Genomic DNA, 15,953 nt, shown 5'->3' with positions numbered 1-15,953 from the left:
TCTGTTACCCGAGATAACTACCCACACGCATTCACACACGCACGCGCGCACACACGGACAAACACGTGCCTATCATCAGCCAATGGGTCAACTATACTAAAAGGACAACGGAAGGGTTAATAGAATATTTCAGATTCTAATTGTGCTTTTCCAACAGTTGAATAGGTAAAGGTCGTTTACATGAGCTGAATAACACTACAGTATAATACAATAGAATGGGATAGAATAGAATAGAAAATAATTGTGGGTAGTTGTCGCCCTCTGGCGTCCAAAACTCTACAACTATTTTGTCCTCTTGGGAACTTGACTGTTGCCACGTAGCTCAAACTTCCTGAAGTGTTTGTGCAGCGGCTTCTTTATTTGGCTGATCCATTGACTGGTCATTGGACTGTTCCCGCTGAACCTCTCCGAGGTGAGTGACTGTTAGGACAGAGGATGGAACGGACTTTATTGAACGTGTTTATGGTGCAGGTTAACGGTGCTGTGTTCTAAAACGCAACAGTTTGGGGTCGGGGTATAAAACAAACTTTTTTCTCCTCTCTTTTTTTTAAATTTAAATTAAGGATAAATACACGCAGACTCTCAAACAGTGGTTCTGTAACTGATGGAACTTGGGTCCTCTGGTCGTTTACAGAAGAGTGTGTTTATTTTTTTTTTTATTATTATGTTAGCAAAATAGTCCTGGAAAATGAAATAAATGTGACGAAAACGGCCCGGTGGTTAACCGGGTCCTTTACATAGTCTGGTTTTTAACATAACCTTGTTTTCGACATAAACTAGTTCTTAACATAATTTGATTCTTAAGGTTTTACTTTAAATTGTATTAATTATTTGACTGCACATGCCATTGCGTTAGCCTCATAGCACGATTACCTAAGTTAAATTTTTTTACCAGGTTTGTAATATGTGTCCAACTCTACTCTTCTAACACACTTGTTCTGATAAAACTGTCACGGTGAGCCATCAACATGGCAGGACCCAAATGCAGGACTGGTGCAGGTAGTAAAATTCACAAAAATCACTTTCAAAGACCAGGACAAAAGCATACGCAGAACTGAGAACAGGAACTGACATGACAACTAACAGATACAACATTGACCATCTACCATACAACACACAATGAACCCACAAGGAGGGATCACAAAGAGCACTAGGTGACACAAGTGAGACTAATTACAGACAGACCTGACAAAAACGTACTGCTACTGTTTCTTGCCAGCCAAAAAAAAATAAAAAAAATTTTTAAATAATGTATGTATGTAAAAACGAAGACAATGTTTGTCAGTGGTGGGTTAGAACCTGGAACTGCCTCATTAGTGTTATTCACTCACTTGTTGTATCTAAACCTCACACTGTAAACACTGTTAGTACATGTTGCGTAAGTCTGGACTTTTATGTGAAGTGGAAAATTAAAGCTTCAAAAGATGAACATGCTGCTACCTGCTAACGGGCTGATTCAAGTGTTTGCTGCCTAAACTAGATTTGAGAGGATTTTCCTCCTTGTAAATAATCAAAACACATTTGTTTACACCTTTAAAGCCTCTCTGAAGTGGAGCCCTTGTGAAACCCCGGTACTCGGTTGTCAAGGTGACGGAGATAAAACAACAGGCTCCTGTTGCTGTCTTTCCTTTCAGAAGGACGCCAGGATTATTTTAGCCATAAAATAATCTGTCTGCTCTGGTTTACAGACGATGTCCTCAGCTCCACAAAGCCGGTCCTTTTCGGTCTGACGGGCACAGAAATGGGTGAGTCGTTTCTCAGGTGATGTCAATGAAAACTTTATTTTTATGTCAACTTTAATTTGTGTGACGATTCCTGTGCTGCTGAAAAAGTGGGACATTTAAGATACCGTACCTTCGGTTTGATTGAATTTCATTTTATGTTCCTACTTTCTCGGAGCTTCATTTTCAACACTTCACCTCCCGCTCTCTGACACACGCTACAAACTTTTAACGTGCTACAAAAATAAATTGCATTAATTATGGATTCACAGCAATACCGGACGAACCAGGTTCTCCCGTGGAAGACATCTTCTCGTGAGAGTCTTGTTGCCGAACTCTCTCCAACTGCTGTCAACTGCTACATTTCCATTGATATTTCCAAACTGTTGACCACTCCTGGTCTTGTTTTCAGGGAGAGGTTTGGAATTTTCTATATTGACAACATTATAGGTGGATGAAAGGTTGTGTCTTAATCCACCTCCTCTATTGAGAGATGGTTTCTCCACTCTCTCAGACCTCTGGTGAGGAAATGTACTGGCTCTTCTGTGAACTTCCCAGTAGTCAGTCTGAACTGAAGAAGCCTCTTGGATGAGACGTGAAACGTCTTCAAGAAACCTACTCCGTCCGGTTGCCCTCGATGATAACTATTTTTTGGATAAGATGACCTGGATGACTGAGAACCTACACAGACATCTGTTTCCCATTTTGTTTTAATATATAGGGTTGAATGTGTTTGAAAGTGGCTTCAGCCACTGATGCACAACTGCCACTCAGAGTGCCCTGTAAATAACCCGTACAGCCATCGTTAGACCTCAACATCTTTCATGATCGAACCTCTGACAACCGTCGACCTCAACCATACCTTCTGTGTTCCTCGCTCCCAGGTTCCTCCGTCCTCCCTCTGGCCTGCGTGGTGTCGGCTCTGGGTGGGCTGGTCTTTGGCTACGAGCTGGGCATCATCTCAGGGGCTTTGCTGCAGCTGAAGGTGGAGTTCAGCCTCTCCTGCGTCCAGCAGGAGGCTCTGGTCAGCTCCTTGCTGCTCGGCGCTCTCCTAGCTTCCACTCTGGGCGGCTGGCTGATTGACCGCCATGGACGCAGGAACGCCATCCTCCTCAGCAACGTGTTGATCCTGGCGGGTAGTCTGGTCTTGCTCATCAGCTGCTACCCCGCCCTGGTGGTTGGGAGGGCGACGGTGGGTTTTGCCATGTCCATATCCTCCATGTCCTGCTGCATCTTCGTGTCCGAGGTGGTCAGCGCGGATCGCAGGGGCTGCATGGTGACCCTGTACGAAGCCGGGATCACCGTGGGAATCCTGCTGGCCTACGCCGTCAACTACGTCCTGTCGGGCTGCAGCGGAGGGTGGAAGTGGATGTTTGGGTTCGCCGTGGTTCCGACCGTGCTCCAGCTGGTCTCCGTCGGTTTTCTCACACCGGGAACAAAGAGAACTGTGAGCTACTGCGGTCAGACGGACAGAGCTCTGGTCAGCTCCGACGGAGCACAGGAACCGGAAGAACCGGGACACTCCGCCAGCAAAGACAGGAAGACGGTGGGCAGCTGGTACCTGTTCCAGAGTCAGGACAACATGAGGACTAGGACGCTCCTCGGGCTGGGACTGGTACTGTTTCAGCAGTTCACAGGTCAGCCCAACATTTTATTCTACGCCTCCACCATCTTCAGCTCCCTGGGCTCTCACAGCACACACGCTGCTCTGCTGGCCTCCACGGGACTGGGACTGGTCAAAGTGGTGTCCACCCTGACGGCAATGGTGCTGTCAGACAGAGTGGGCCGGAGAACCATGCTCATCAGCGGATGCTGCGTGATGGCCCTGAGTCTGATGGTCATCGGCCTCTTCAGCGGACCAATGAGAGCTCAGGATTCCTGTCGTTCGGTGAACGCTACTCTTCGTCCTCAGGACGCTGTTGGGAATCGCTCTGTTTTCGACGTCCCTGCTCTGTCTGTGAACAACAACAACTCGCGTGCGAGTCAAACTGGACCGCAGTCACTGACACCTGCTCAGGTACCGGGCCTCTCTGATGCAGCGGAGAACTGGCTGATCCTCGTTTGTATGATGGCTGTTGTTGCTGCATATTCCACTGGATTTGGACCAAGTTTGTCTTTTTTTTTTTTTATTCGTTCATTCATTAATCCCTCACACAGATTCATATTCAAGCTCACGATTCATTCGTTCATTCATTAATCTCTCACACAGATTCATATTCAAGCTCACGTCCACACTCATATCCGTTGTATTTTACCCCCCGATCCTGTTGCATGAACTACACTGTAGTCTCTGTCCGAGGCTAACGGGATGCTCCCTGTTTCTGACCAGTGACCTGGCTTCTCCTGACTGAAATATTCCCTGCTGCGGTCAGAGGACGAGCGTTTGCCTTCATCAGCTCCTTCAACTGGGCGGCTAACCTGCTGGTTACCGGCACTTTCCTAAACGCCGTTGGTAAGTTGGAGGATTAATCCATATTCATTTATATTCACCTTAAAAGAATATATTCAGAAAAAAAAAAAAACAATGTTAAAATATTTTTTCTCTCACAACTCACATTCAAGTATAAACAGTTAGAACTGTTAGGACCTGTCGGGACTATTAGGACCTGTCGGGACTGTTAGGACCTAAGTTAGAACTGTTAGGACCTGTCAGGACTGTTAGGACCTGTCAGGACCTGTCGGGACTGTTAGGATGTTAGGTATTAGTAACTCCACTTCAGTACTTTTAGTTTCTCTAATTTATTTTCCCTTTGGTTGGCTGGTGTTCGAGTAGTTGAAAGATTGGGCTCGTTGTCAGAGCAGGTTGCGGGTTCAAATCCTGGTCCAGACAGGTCTGTAGTGTTGATTAAGCAGCAAAAAGTAAATAAAAAAAAAAAAAAAAATCATTGGGGGTTGTTTCCACACAGGGGTACAACCCAAGTCTCCTAAACAAAGAGAGTCATTTCTAAATGAGGATCAACAAAATTAAAAAGTTTCAGTCTAATCTGTTTTACTCACTTCCGTATTCAGCTCCAGGACAGGTTCAGAGTTCCTGAAGAGGAAATAAACAAACTAAAAAAAAAAACCCCTGCTTGGAGCCTGAAGTGTGTTTGTGTTCCTCAGATGTCTTGGGACTGTCAGGGATGTTCTGTCTTTACGGGACCACCGCCGTTCTAGCTGCTGTATTCTTTTACTTCATGCTGCCGGAGACTAAAGGAAAGACCCTGGAGGACATAGACAGGGAGCTGCGTTTGAACAGGTTGGAACTTTTTATCAAAATGATTCAAATTCATTGCCCCTCCCCCCCAAAAAAAAATTTGGGAACCATTAACACGAGACGTTACCTGCAGTAAGGGTTGTTTGATCACAGTGTAATGAAGAGTTTGTTTTCTTGCTCTGAACAGGTCTTATCACAGTGATCGGTGCTGCGGTTGCGTCACGCTGAGAAACTCTACCTCGCAGTACCAGAGGGTCGGCTGTCACAGTGTCTCGGAGTAAATATTTGAAGTATACAAAATACACAATGGCAATTATTACAGTCAAATGAACTGAAGTGAAACACTGTGAAGAAACCTGATCACATGACCTGACAGTCATTTTTGTTTTTATGTTGTGTTCTGTGTCACTGTTACTGTAAAAAAAAAAAAAAAAAAATTATAATAAACTCTTACACTAAGCTACAGAAGGTCACGGGTTCAAGTCCCATCTCTAATTGTCTCTTCTCTCCTGGGTCATTCGGAGTCACTGTTTTTATCATGTTGAACTAACTGTAACTAAACAATTCAACAAATGTATATTTATAGAATACAACACATACTGTACATATATTTACTCGAGGGGGGCGCCAAAGGGCTTTTCTGCTTCTCCCCACTCTCCATACATCCAAGGCTCCAACTTGTTCTCCTTCATGGTATTAGAGCACCCTCTAGTGACAACAGCCCAAACCTGCACTTAGATGCTAATAAACAAACCAAGTGTGGTATCATAAAATGTCTCCGCCGATAGTGGGACTTGAAAAAATAAAAATGTCTCCGCCGATAGTGGGACTTGAACCACTGACCTTTTTACTTCAAGGCATCATGGAAGTAAAGTCATCGGCTTAACAGTTTTGTTTTGTTTTCGTAGAAAGAGATAAATATGAAATAATCTTTGGAGCTGGTTTTCTATTAATGACATCGTGATGTGATTAATCTGAGGTGAAGTAAACGTTTTATACTTATACGTGTTCTGGTTTTTTACTTAACTCTCCGATAGTGTTCAGTCAGGGCAGAGGGCTCGATTCCAACCACAGGGGGTGCAACCAACACAGAGGAGGTTTAAAACCAGGACCTGGAAATTTGCTTTAAATAGTTGAAAAAACAAAAAAGACAGAAAAGAGTGGAGGACAATAAAAGTATACAGTGGAGTACAACATCTGCCCAGTACTGTGTACATTACAGGTATTACTAGGTTAGGTTTATCACACATCCAGAAAAAGATTGTGTGTTTTCTTTTCCTCCTACTGCCAACCTCTCGGTCCATAATCACCTGACTTTAGCTGTTGGTATGGTCTCAAACTGTGGTCTGCTGCTTGGTGTGTGGCCATCCTGTCCTCGAACTACTCCTGGACAGAACACTGGTGAACCTTGACCCCCTGGGTTATAAAGACAACCAAAATCCAGCTGATTCACTCAGCTCTGGTTTCTCTCCCCTCTAGTTTGACTGACTGTCTGACTGACTGTCTGACTGACTGTCTGACTGACTGTCTGTCACCTCTTTATCTGTCTGACTATCAACTGTCTATCTGTCTGACTGACCTACTGTCTGTCACCTGTCTATTTGTCTGACTGTCACCTGTCTGTTTGCCTGTCACCTGTCTATCTGTCTGACTGACACCTGTCTGTCTGACTGACTGTCTGTCACCTGTCTATTTGTCTGACTGTCACCTGTCTGTTTGCCTGTCACCTGTCTATCTGTCTGACTGACACCTGTCTGTCTGACTGACTGTCTGTCACGTCTGTCTGTCAACTGTCTATCTGTCTGAGTGACCTTCTGTCTGTCTGTCACCTGTCTGACTGACTATCTGTTTGTCACCTGTCTATTTGTCTGAGTGTCACCTGTCTGTTTGCCTGTCACCTGTCTGACTGACTATCTGTTTGTCACCTGTCTATTTGTCTGAGTGTCACCTGTCTGTTTGCCTGTCACCTGTCTGACTGACTATCTGTTTGTCACCTGTCTATTTGTCTGAGTGTCACCTGTCTGTTTGCCTGTCATCTGTCTGACTGACTATCTCTTTGTCACCTGTCTATTTGTCTGAGTGTCACCTGTCTGTTTGCCTGTCATCTGTCTGACTGACTATCTGTTTGTCACCTGTCTATTTGTCTGAGTGTCACCTGTCTGTTTGCCTGTCACCTGTCTATATGTCTGTCTGCCACCTGTCTATATGTCTTACTGTCTGTCTGTCATCTGTTTATCACCTGTCTATCTGTCTGACTGTCACCTGACTGTCTGATTGACTGTCTGTCTGTCTGCCTGTCACCTTTCTGTCTGTTGACTGTTTGTCACCTGTCTATCTGTCTGACTGTCACCTGTCTATCTGTCTGACTGTCACCTCTCTGTCTGATTGACTGTCTGTCTGCCTGTCACCTTTCTGACTATCACTAATCCACTGTCTGACTCACTGTCTGTTTGACACCTGTCTTGTCTGTTGACCGTCTGTCACCTGTCTGTCTCTCAGGGCAGATGGTGAGCCACCATGAATTCACTTCTTCTTTCCGATCAAACCCCAGATCAGCACCGCAGTCTGATCTGTCCTCTCACTTGTCTCTGTCTCCACTCAGTTAGGAATGTTAAAGTTAACACCCGTCTGTCTCTCAGGGCAGATGGTGAGCCACCATGAATTCACTTCTTCTTTCCGATCAAACCCCAGATCAGCACCGCAGTCTGATCTGTCCTCTCACTTGTCTCTGTCTCCACTCAGTTAGGAATGTTAAAGTTAAAGGGTTAATCATCACTGAACTCCTCTTCTCCTCCTCCTCCTCCTTTGTGTACATGATGTCCACTTTCTCTGTCTCTGCTCCTTCCTTTGTCTCCCCACCCTCTTGCTGCCCCCCTCCTGCTCACCTCCCTCATGTGTGTCTCCTCAGGGAGGGGTTCTGAGCGGCAGACACTCCTCATCTCTGATTGGCTCCTGTCTTCTCGCTGTGCCACGGCCCCTGCGCAGAGAAGGAGAAACTGAGGAGTGCTGTGATGCTGCCACTCCCCCCTCCAGCCATTCACTCTCCCTGCACACCCCCCCTCGTCCCCCCCACTCTCCTAGCCTCCTTGTCTGCTTCCTTTCATCTCCTCCTCCTCTCGCTCGCTGACCGACGGTGGAAGGATGGTCATGTGATCTTCTAATCCCCTGGGATTTTCTGTTTTTTTTCCGGGCATGCTCTGTGGCCGCCTCCCCTCCCTCTCCTCCCTCTCCTCCCTCTCTCCTCATGAGTGAGGAGAGCTCAGCTTTTATTGTTCTGCATCCAGCCGCCTGCGTGCTCTGCTTCCCTTCCTGGAGGATCTATTGTTAGCTGCAGTGACATTAACAGCTGAATGGTGTGTTGGAGCCCTGCCTTCACACACACACTCACACACACACTCATGAGAGGATGCACAGTCTGGAATACATGTGCACGGATGTGGCGGAGTTCCTACATGTGATGGGTAAGAGACATGCTAGCTGCTGTGTTCTGCTCTCTCTCTCTCTGTCTGTGTGTGTGCTGCTTAAAGATTATGCAACCCTGAAATGATGTGACGACTGTGTTGACCGCACGTCACCGAGGGTTTAAGCAAGCGAGCGCGTGTGCGTGTGTGTTTTAAAGCCTCTTTTCTGTGGCATCTTCCTGCTTCGGTGAACTACAGAACAGAACAGAGATCAGATCATCTCCGTTCTGTGTGTCAGCTACAAACACAACAACAGAACAACAGAGGTGTGGTGGTGTGTGTGTGTGTGTGTGTGTGTGTGTGCATCACCTGCACTGATGTTCACCGGCAGCTCGCTCCTGCTTCCGTGGGCTCGAAAAACAACAAACCGACATTTTAACTCAGGAAACGTGTGTTTTAAGGTGGGCCGTATGTGTGGTCCATGTGGGCCACGGGCCGTGGTGTTGTTATGATACCAGTGAAATGTTTACAGTTGAAGGGTTAGGACCACAACCTGGGCGTCAGCGGCGACTGTTTATAAGAAAAGGAGCGAGCTGAGTGATGCTTTATGTGTCATCTATGACACATCTGATTTGATGTCATCTCTGTGACTGGTCTCAGATCTGCTAAAAAGAAATAAAATATATATAATATATATTTATTTATATATATATATATTTATATATAATGTGTATATATAAATAAATATATATATATGCATATATATACATACATACATACATACATACATATATATATATATATACATACATATATACATATATACATATATATACATATATATGATGCCGCAACAACAACACTGCCACACTATCAATATACATATATATACATATATACATATATATACATATATATATGATGCCGCAACAACAACACTGTCACACTATCAACACTCAACTGAAGGACACACATACACAATGATCTGACTATTATATTATATTATATTATATTATATTATATTATATTATATTATTTGTTGATCATTTCAACGCATGGCGCCCCACCGTACTTCCACTGTCTTCGATTCACAGTCCCTTCACGTGTCATTTTCACACACTGTTGCGGAGAGTTTTCCCTTCAGCCAATCAGCCGCGTCGCATCTCCAACCTGTGTTCGCGAGGGATTCAACCTGAGGTCAGCAGCCCGGCTGTTTGTCAGACCAGCCTAACTATTCTTACAAACAATCTGGATTAATCCCCATTAATCCACAGCTCTTCTTTGGATTGAGCAGATTAAGTTGGTAATTGGTTATTATTGATTTCTGATCAGTATTGATTTGCTAAGCAATGATAATTATTTGCAGAACAAAAGGGCACACTGTCCTTTCCTTGACACCTTCACTGGCAGTACAATGCCAGTGTAGGAAACGAATTATACGCAGACAGAAACAGACGGTGGTTCTGCTGGGAGGGGCCGGGGGGGGGTGTCTGCAGGGGCATCAGGGGACTGTGCTAAATGCCACATGGCAGCATTAAGATAATCTCAGCCAATTCCTCTGCAATCCTGATCAGAGGTAAAGCAGGATGAGGAGGCTTCAGTGGGCCGGGGGGGGGGGGGGGGGGGGAGAACCCACACTCTGCTGTCCTGGGAATTATTTTCTGTTACAACTCTGACTGTAACGACCCACCGTAGGTTCCTTCTTCATTTGTCTAAACTATTAATGCTAATGCTTAATGCTGTTATTATAAACAGCAACAATGTAAAAAATATATAAATAAATGCAATAATATATATATTAGCAGCAGCAGCAACAGGCAGGTGGATATGACGTAGGTTTATAGAAAAAAAGGAACAACAGTAAAAATAGGTGGTTTCCATATTATTATTATTATTATTTTTAATTTCTCTACATCTGTTTAAAACCTAAGAGTGATGTAATGAAGCCAAAAGTGATTCTAGAGTCAGGCATTAGCTCCGCCCACCTGATGTCAAAGTCATTAACTAACCAAACTCCATTCGTTCAACAATCAATCACTATTATCTGGAGATTATCTAGAGATTTTACCAATTTTTTTAAAACAATAATATTTTTTTTTTCTTAATTATTATTATTTTATATGATCAACATATTTGTTTCGATCTATGTTTTGGATGTTTGGGTGGGGTGGGAGGTTTAATTTAATTAATTAATAGTATATTTCTGGGGGGGCTGTAATTAATACAATATAAAATTGAATTGATTTTTAGTTATTTCTAATAGGGAAAATGCAACAGCGATACGAGTGCTGTTGTGAAAACGGATTGAACTCGTATCTCGGGGGTCCACTGTACTTATAGATACTGTACCTGCCTTCACTCTGACATGTACACAGACACCCACACGTCTGCTACCATGGCAACAACCACAACAATGGGAAAGCCCCATTACTAAGATTAAAAAGTGGAACAGAATGTGTATGTGTGTGTATGTGTGTGTGTGTGTGAGGCGGGTGGGGGGGGGGGGGGGGGGAGGGGGGGGGGTGCGATGGAGATGAGAGGACATAACAGCAGGAGGAAGGAGCGAAGTGGGCAAGGAAAGAGGAGTGAAAGTTCATCAAACTGAACTGATCTGTGTGAAGAGAAGATTTTTTTTGGTTATATATATACATATATATGTATATTTATATATACACATATATACATATATACATATACACATATATACATATACATATATATACATATACATGTATATATATATACATATATATGTATATTTATATATACACATATATACATATATACATATACACATATATACATACAAAGTCTCCCTTAATAAAACGTGAATTTAGTTCATTCATCAGATCTAATTAAAAATGTCCCCACAGTGACATATTTGCAGGTTGAGCTTCATTAATCACATGGCTGTTAGTGAAATTTGCAGGTGGAAGAGGCGGGGGGGGGGGGGGGGGGGGGGGGGGCAGTGGGGGCCCCTCTCATTACTTATTCATGCCATGTCTGCAGAGAGTTCCTCTGTGTTTGTCTGAGGCTGAGACATCAATCAGTTTGTCAGACTAATTAGACAAACAGACCAACTCTGCAGACTGCAGGTCTGGACCGCAGGCAGGTCAGTTGACCTCACATTGTCCGACTCTGTCAAGACTCACCTTAGTACTTTGTGTCGACTTACAGAAGTGTGAGTCTGTTCTGTACCGCCCCCGCCTCGTACGACTTCTCTGTGTTGTCTCTCTTTGTAATCCGATCACAACAAAAGCGTCTGCCAAACGAGCAAATGAAAATCTACAGTTAGTAGTGAGTTATGAAAGTGGGAGAGATAAATGTCCACCTCCACCCACTGATAAAATGACACTGAGTGGAGGAGGCAGAGAGACGTGGAGGAGGCCTGCGGCTTAGCCTTCCCAAGAACAGGAAGCAATTAAACCAGAGGCCATTACCAAGTCCCTGAGGAGACAGATGGAGCAGGTGGAGGAGGCGGAGGAGGCTGAGGGAGGTGGAGGGAGGTGGTGTCATATTTAACGATAAACAATCATTAGATATTTCCTTTCTTAGAGAAAATGTTTTTTTTCTTGTTGAAGTGAGGATCTGAAAGGCTGAGATGTTGGTCTAACCCAGTGGTTCTCAATTATTTTCTGTCATGCCCCCCCTTGAGGACAGAAATGTTATCACGCCCGATTTGAAATACTATCGAGAACCTGATAACATGTATATTTTTTATCTGTACAAACCACTGTATGAGTTGCTGCCACCTAGTGACTAGAGGGACTAGAGGGTTGTTATCAGCCATATTCCATTGGAAGTCCCCCCCGCGCCCCCCACTATTTCAGAAGTACTGGTCCAACTAAAGCCCAAATATTTTAACACACTTATAAAATGGAACTGCATCTTAACCGTGAATCTAAACAATAACAAAGCACTATAACATAGAACATCCAGACATGTGCTGTTAAGCTAGGCCAAGTTAACTGTTAGCTCAGGTTAGCTGGTAGCCTCAGTTAGCTGTTAGCTTGGGTCGGCTGTTTTACGCACAGATTAGCCGTTTTAGCTCAAGCTGAGAACTGCGATCTGATCTAAAACAGACCCATCGCAGGCCCCGCCCACAACGACACACCCACCTATTAAAGCATAGATTTAAACTAAATCACTAAAGCACAGCATCGACATTGGCCCCCGTGTTCAATCAGTGTCAAAAGAGAAACTGAGTCAGGCTTTAAATGCAACATAAGGTCTGAATTTGTATGTATATTTTTAAAATATATTTTGAATACATATGTATTCGTTTGTATTGATATGAATGTATTTCAAACAAAACTGTAAAAGAAAGTGACATTTGTAAAAAAAAAAAAATCAGCTTTGATGAACATAGAAAGAACTGCAGATACTGCAAATATCAAAAAAAGTCCTACTGCGAAGGACATGTCCTGCTGGATGGTGATTGGTTTAAAAATGGTTCAGAACTCATTTTAGTTGCTGTTTCTCACTGTGAGTATTTCACTGAGAACAAACAGAGATTAGGGCTAAACCAAAAAAAAAAAAAAAAAAAAAAACTGCCATCAGCTTACCGCTAAGAAACTGTAGTTTCTCTTTTCCAGAACACACACACACAAATACACACCAACCATCATTTCACCAGCCTGGTTATATAACCATTGCCCCACCCTTGGTGCAGTTGCTGTGTTGTATGAATGCAGATGTCTTTAAACTGGAGACTCTAATCCAGCAGCTGCAGCAGCAGCAGTTAGGAATACGTTGTTAACAAGCAGCAGATGACTCCCAGAGGTGGGACCAAGTCATTGCTTTGCAAGTCACAAGCAAGTCTCAAGTCTTTGCACTCAAGTCCGATTCAAGTCTCAAGTCAAAATAGGCAAAGTCTGAGTCGAATCCAAGTTAAGTCCCAAGTCCTGCTGTTTCTGTTTCGAGTCCTTTCGAGTTCGCCTTCCACTCACTGCCACTCCTTTTTTGTTGACCATCTCGTAGTTTTTAAATCCGAACAACACGATCTTTGGTATCATTTTCTCTAACCGGCGCATTGTTCGACAGATCTTTCTCATTGGTTGTCCCGCAATTTGATTGGCCGACGTTTTATTTGATTGGATGTTGTGCCGACAGCACACACACGTACACAATGAGAGCTACACAGCGCTCCTCAATAACTTACTTTATAATCTTTGGGTTTTGGAGAAAGTATCAAGTCTTGTCGAGTCAAAGGGCTCGAGTCCAAGTGAAGTCACGAGTCATTGATGTTAGAGTCCAAGTCGAGTTCCAAGTCTCTTTACATTTGGTCAAGTCGAGTCTAAAGTCATCAAATTGATGACTCGAGTCTGACTCGAGTCCAAGTCATGAGACTCGAGTCCACACCTCTGCTGTCAACATTTCAAAGATTCAGTTAGGTCAAATATGACTATTTTATGACTAGTTTTCACATTTACATTTACTCATATTCACCCAATCTTTCGGCTGGTGACCTCTGCCCTTAAAGAGGTTGGACTAAGAGAATAACAAACTTCACTCTGATGAGACGCTACACGTCTCTCACACACACATGAACCTATTGAAGATGGATGAGAAGGTCGGGGGTTTTCCGACACTTAACAGTAACCTTTGACCTTCTGCTGGTGCACAAATCCGTCAGACTAGTGCGAGCACAGCGTTCCCTGGTCTCTGCTCCTTCTTCAGGACATACATGGTCTGTGTGCTTCACTCACACAGCCCTCGCCGCACTGCAGCCCAGACCAGGTCAAAGGTCGTCTAATTTTAAATCCTTCGGGGTATGTTGTCCACCGACAGACCGCAGAAGTTCCTATTTAGCTGAAGGTTCAACGTTGAGTCAAAAACACGTGTAAAAAGTAATAGCCCCCAATAAAAAACCTCTGACTTTTTAACGTTTTTAACGTTTAACTATAATTATTTACTACTTTTTGTTTTACGCATCATGACAGTGGTGAGAGTTTAGAGGTTTTACAGTGTATTTGAAGTGTACAAATATGTGGTTTTTCAGCTTCAACATAATCTAAATACTGTCAAACAGTCAAACTGGTCTGGTCTTATTTACCTAACGAAGTCTCATGACTTGGACTCGAGTCAGACTCGAGTCATCAATTTGATGACTTTAGACTCGACTTGACCAAATGTAAAGAGACTTGGAACTCGACTTGGACTTTAACATCAATGACATCGTGACTTCACTTGGACTCGAGCCCTTTGACTCGACAAGACTTGATACTTTCTCCAAAACCCAAAGATTATAAAGTAAGTTATTAAGGAGCGCTCTATATCTCTCATTGTGTACGTATGTGCTGTCGGCACAACATCCAATCAAATTAGACCCATGCTGTTTTGTCGCGATAATATCGAGCCAATCAAATTGCGGGACAACGGATGAGAAAGAGTTGTCGAACAACGCGCGGGTTAGAGAAAATGAGACCAAGGATCGCGTTGTTCGGATTTAAAAACTACGAGATGGTCAACAAAAAAGGAGTGGCAGTGAGCGGAAGGACTCGAAAAGGACTCGTAAACAGAAACGGCAGGACTTGGGACTTGACTTGACACTTTTCAGTCTTGACTTGGACTCGACTCGGACTTTGCCTATTTTGACCTGAGACTTGATTCGGACTTGAGTGCAAAGACTTGAGACTGGCGCGTGACTTGCAAAGCAATGACTTGGTCCCACCTCTGGTTCCTGGCTCACTCTGACCCATTCACACTCACGGGTGTTAGTGTGAATCACAGCAGCGTGGAGCGGAGCTGGGATGGAGTGGTGACCAGTCCAAAGAGAAGCCTTCACAGTAGAACCTCTGTGTGAATGTTAGTGCTGGGAGTCAGCGGAGAGATGCCGCAGCAGCAAATTATGATGGAGCACCGTGATTACAGAGTGGACGTACACGCAGAGCTATTTCTGACACACACGCACGCACACACACATACACACCATCGCTCAAATATGATTACATTTCCTGGAAAGCCCGTCTTCATCACTACGGTAGACCGAACCCAAGTTTCAGGTTTCATTTTTTATAAAATGCATAATTTAACAATGAACACTGTCTAAAATCTCCACGATCCTTACAGACACAATAGTTATAGCGCCATCTACACACCTGGTCCAACACCATGTCTACTGCGATTTCACTGTCTGGTTCACAGTTGAAAGTGAAAATAAAATTTTTTGTTTGTTTTGTTGTTGTTTTTTAAAGCAGTACTTTTCAAATAGTGGGGCGGGGCCCCCTAGGGGGCACGGTGAGGTGCCGGAGGAGTGGTGTTTTAGGGACTTTCAATGGAATATGGTACGCTGGACATAAGTGTACCACTGCTGTAATGCTTGAGTGATAACAAGCCTCCGGTCACTAGGGGGCAGCAACTCATACAGTGGTTTGTACAGATAAGAATCTGCATATTACGAGGTGCTTAATAGAATTTCAATTCGTGGGGATATGGGTCGGATAGAGGGGAGGGGGGTGTGAAAACATTTCTGTCCTCAAGGGGGCATGGAGGGCGTGACGGAATTTTAATTGAGAACCACTGCTTTAAAGTAACTTTAAAGTAACATGAAAGCAGGACAGCCCCCCGCCCCCCCCCCCCCCCCACAAACCAAGAATTCCCCCCCCGAACCCGGCCCTCATTTTCCCCCCATTC

At 44.0% G+C, this 15,953-nt stretch overlaps 1 protein-coding gene and 3 long non-coding RNA genes across 6 annotated transcripts in view; 2 read left to right on the top strand and 2 right to left on the bottom strand.

Annotated features, from left to right (window-relative positions):
• Window positions 1-234: 234 nt before the first annotated feature.
• slc2a10 (solute carrier family 2 member 10) lies at window positions 235-5,683 on the top strand. 2 transcript variants are annotated; one of them, XM_008321181.3, is made up of 6 exons: window positions 235-412; window positions 1,689-1,745; window positions 2,606-3,829; window positions 4,051-4,173; window positions 4,824-4,959; window positions 5,105-5,683. In XM_008321181.3, the coding sequence occupies exons 2-6, from the start codon at window positions 1,742-1,744 to the stop codon at window positions 5,196-5,198; spliced, it is 1,581 nt and encodes a 526-aa protein (XP_008319403.1). In that variant the 5' UTR covers window positions 235-412; window positions 1,689-1,741; the 3' UTR covers window positions 5,199-5,683. The 2 variants fall into 2 exon arrangements, with proteins under 2 accessions (XP_008319403.1, XP_008319404.1); XM_008321182.2 differs by lacking the exon at window positions 235-412 and adding an exon at window positions 1,257-1,587.
• On the bottom strand, window positions 1,869-2,706 carry LOC112487758 (uncharacterized). The gene is made up of 2 exons (XR_003051159.1): window positions 2,584-2,706; window positions 1,869-2,501 (listed from the first exon to the last, which is right to left on the bottom strand). It is a non-coding gene; the product is annotated as an uncharacterized LOC112487758 (long non-coding RNA).
• On the bottom strand, window positions 4,121-5,182 carry LOC103386771 (uncharacterized). Of its 2 annotated transcripts, XR_522340.3 has the most exons (4): window positions 5,045-5,182; window positions 4,719-4,924; window positions 4,397-4,554; window positions 4,121-4,211 (listed from the first exon to the last, which is right to left on the bottom strand). It is a non-coding gene; the product is annotated as an uncharacterized LOC103386771 (long non-coding RNA). The 2 variants fall into 2 exon arrangements; XR_003051158.1 differs by having other exon boundaries at window positions 4,180-4,554.
• Window positions 5,684-7,889: 2,206 nt separating the features above from the next.
• LOC107989230 (uncharacterized) overlaps window positions 7,890-15,953 on the top strand; it is a 22,681-nt gene continuing 14,617 nt past the window's right edge. Inside the window, exon 1 of the long non-coding RNA XR_001760737.2 lies at window positions 7,890-8,378. This is a non-coding gene — a long non-coding RNA (uncharacterized LOC107989230). The remainder of the gene's footprint in view (window positions 8,379-15,953) is intronic.

Source organism: Cynoglossus semilaevis, chromosome 11, assembly GCF_000523025.1.
Source record: "Cynoglossus semilaevis isolate Cse_v1.0 chromosome 11, Cse_v1.0, whole genome shotgun sequence".
NCBI classification, from domain to species: domain Eukaryota; kingdom Metazoa; phylum Chordata; class Actinopteri; order Pleuronectiformes; family Cynoglossidae; genus Cynoglossus; species Cynoglossus semilaevis.
Note: the sequence above shows the minus strand (reverse complement) of the source record. Positions and strands in the feature narration are given on the sequence as shown.

Coding starts and splice junctions, on each gene's coding strand:
- slc2a10 (XM_008321181.3), top strand. Junction 3,830..4,050: donor TTCCACTGGATTTGGACCAA/GTTTGTCTTTTT, acceptor GTTTCTGACCAG/TGACCTGGCTTCTCCTGACT. Junction 4,174..4,823: donor CACTTTCCTAAACGCCGTTG/GTAAGTTGGAGG, acceptor TGTGTTCCTCAG/ATGTCTTGGGACTGTCAGGG.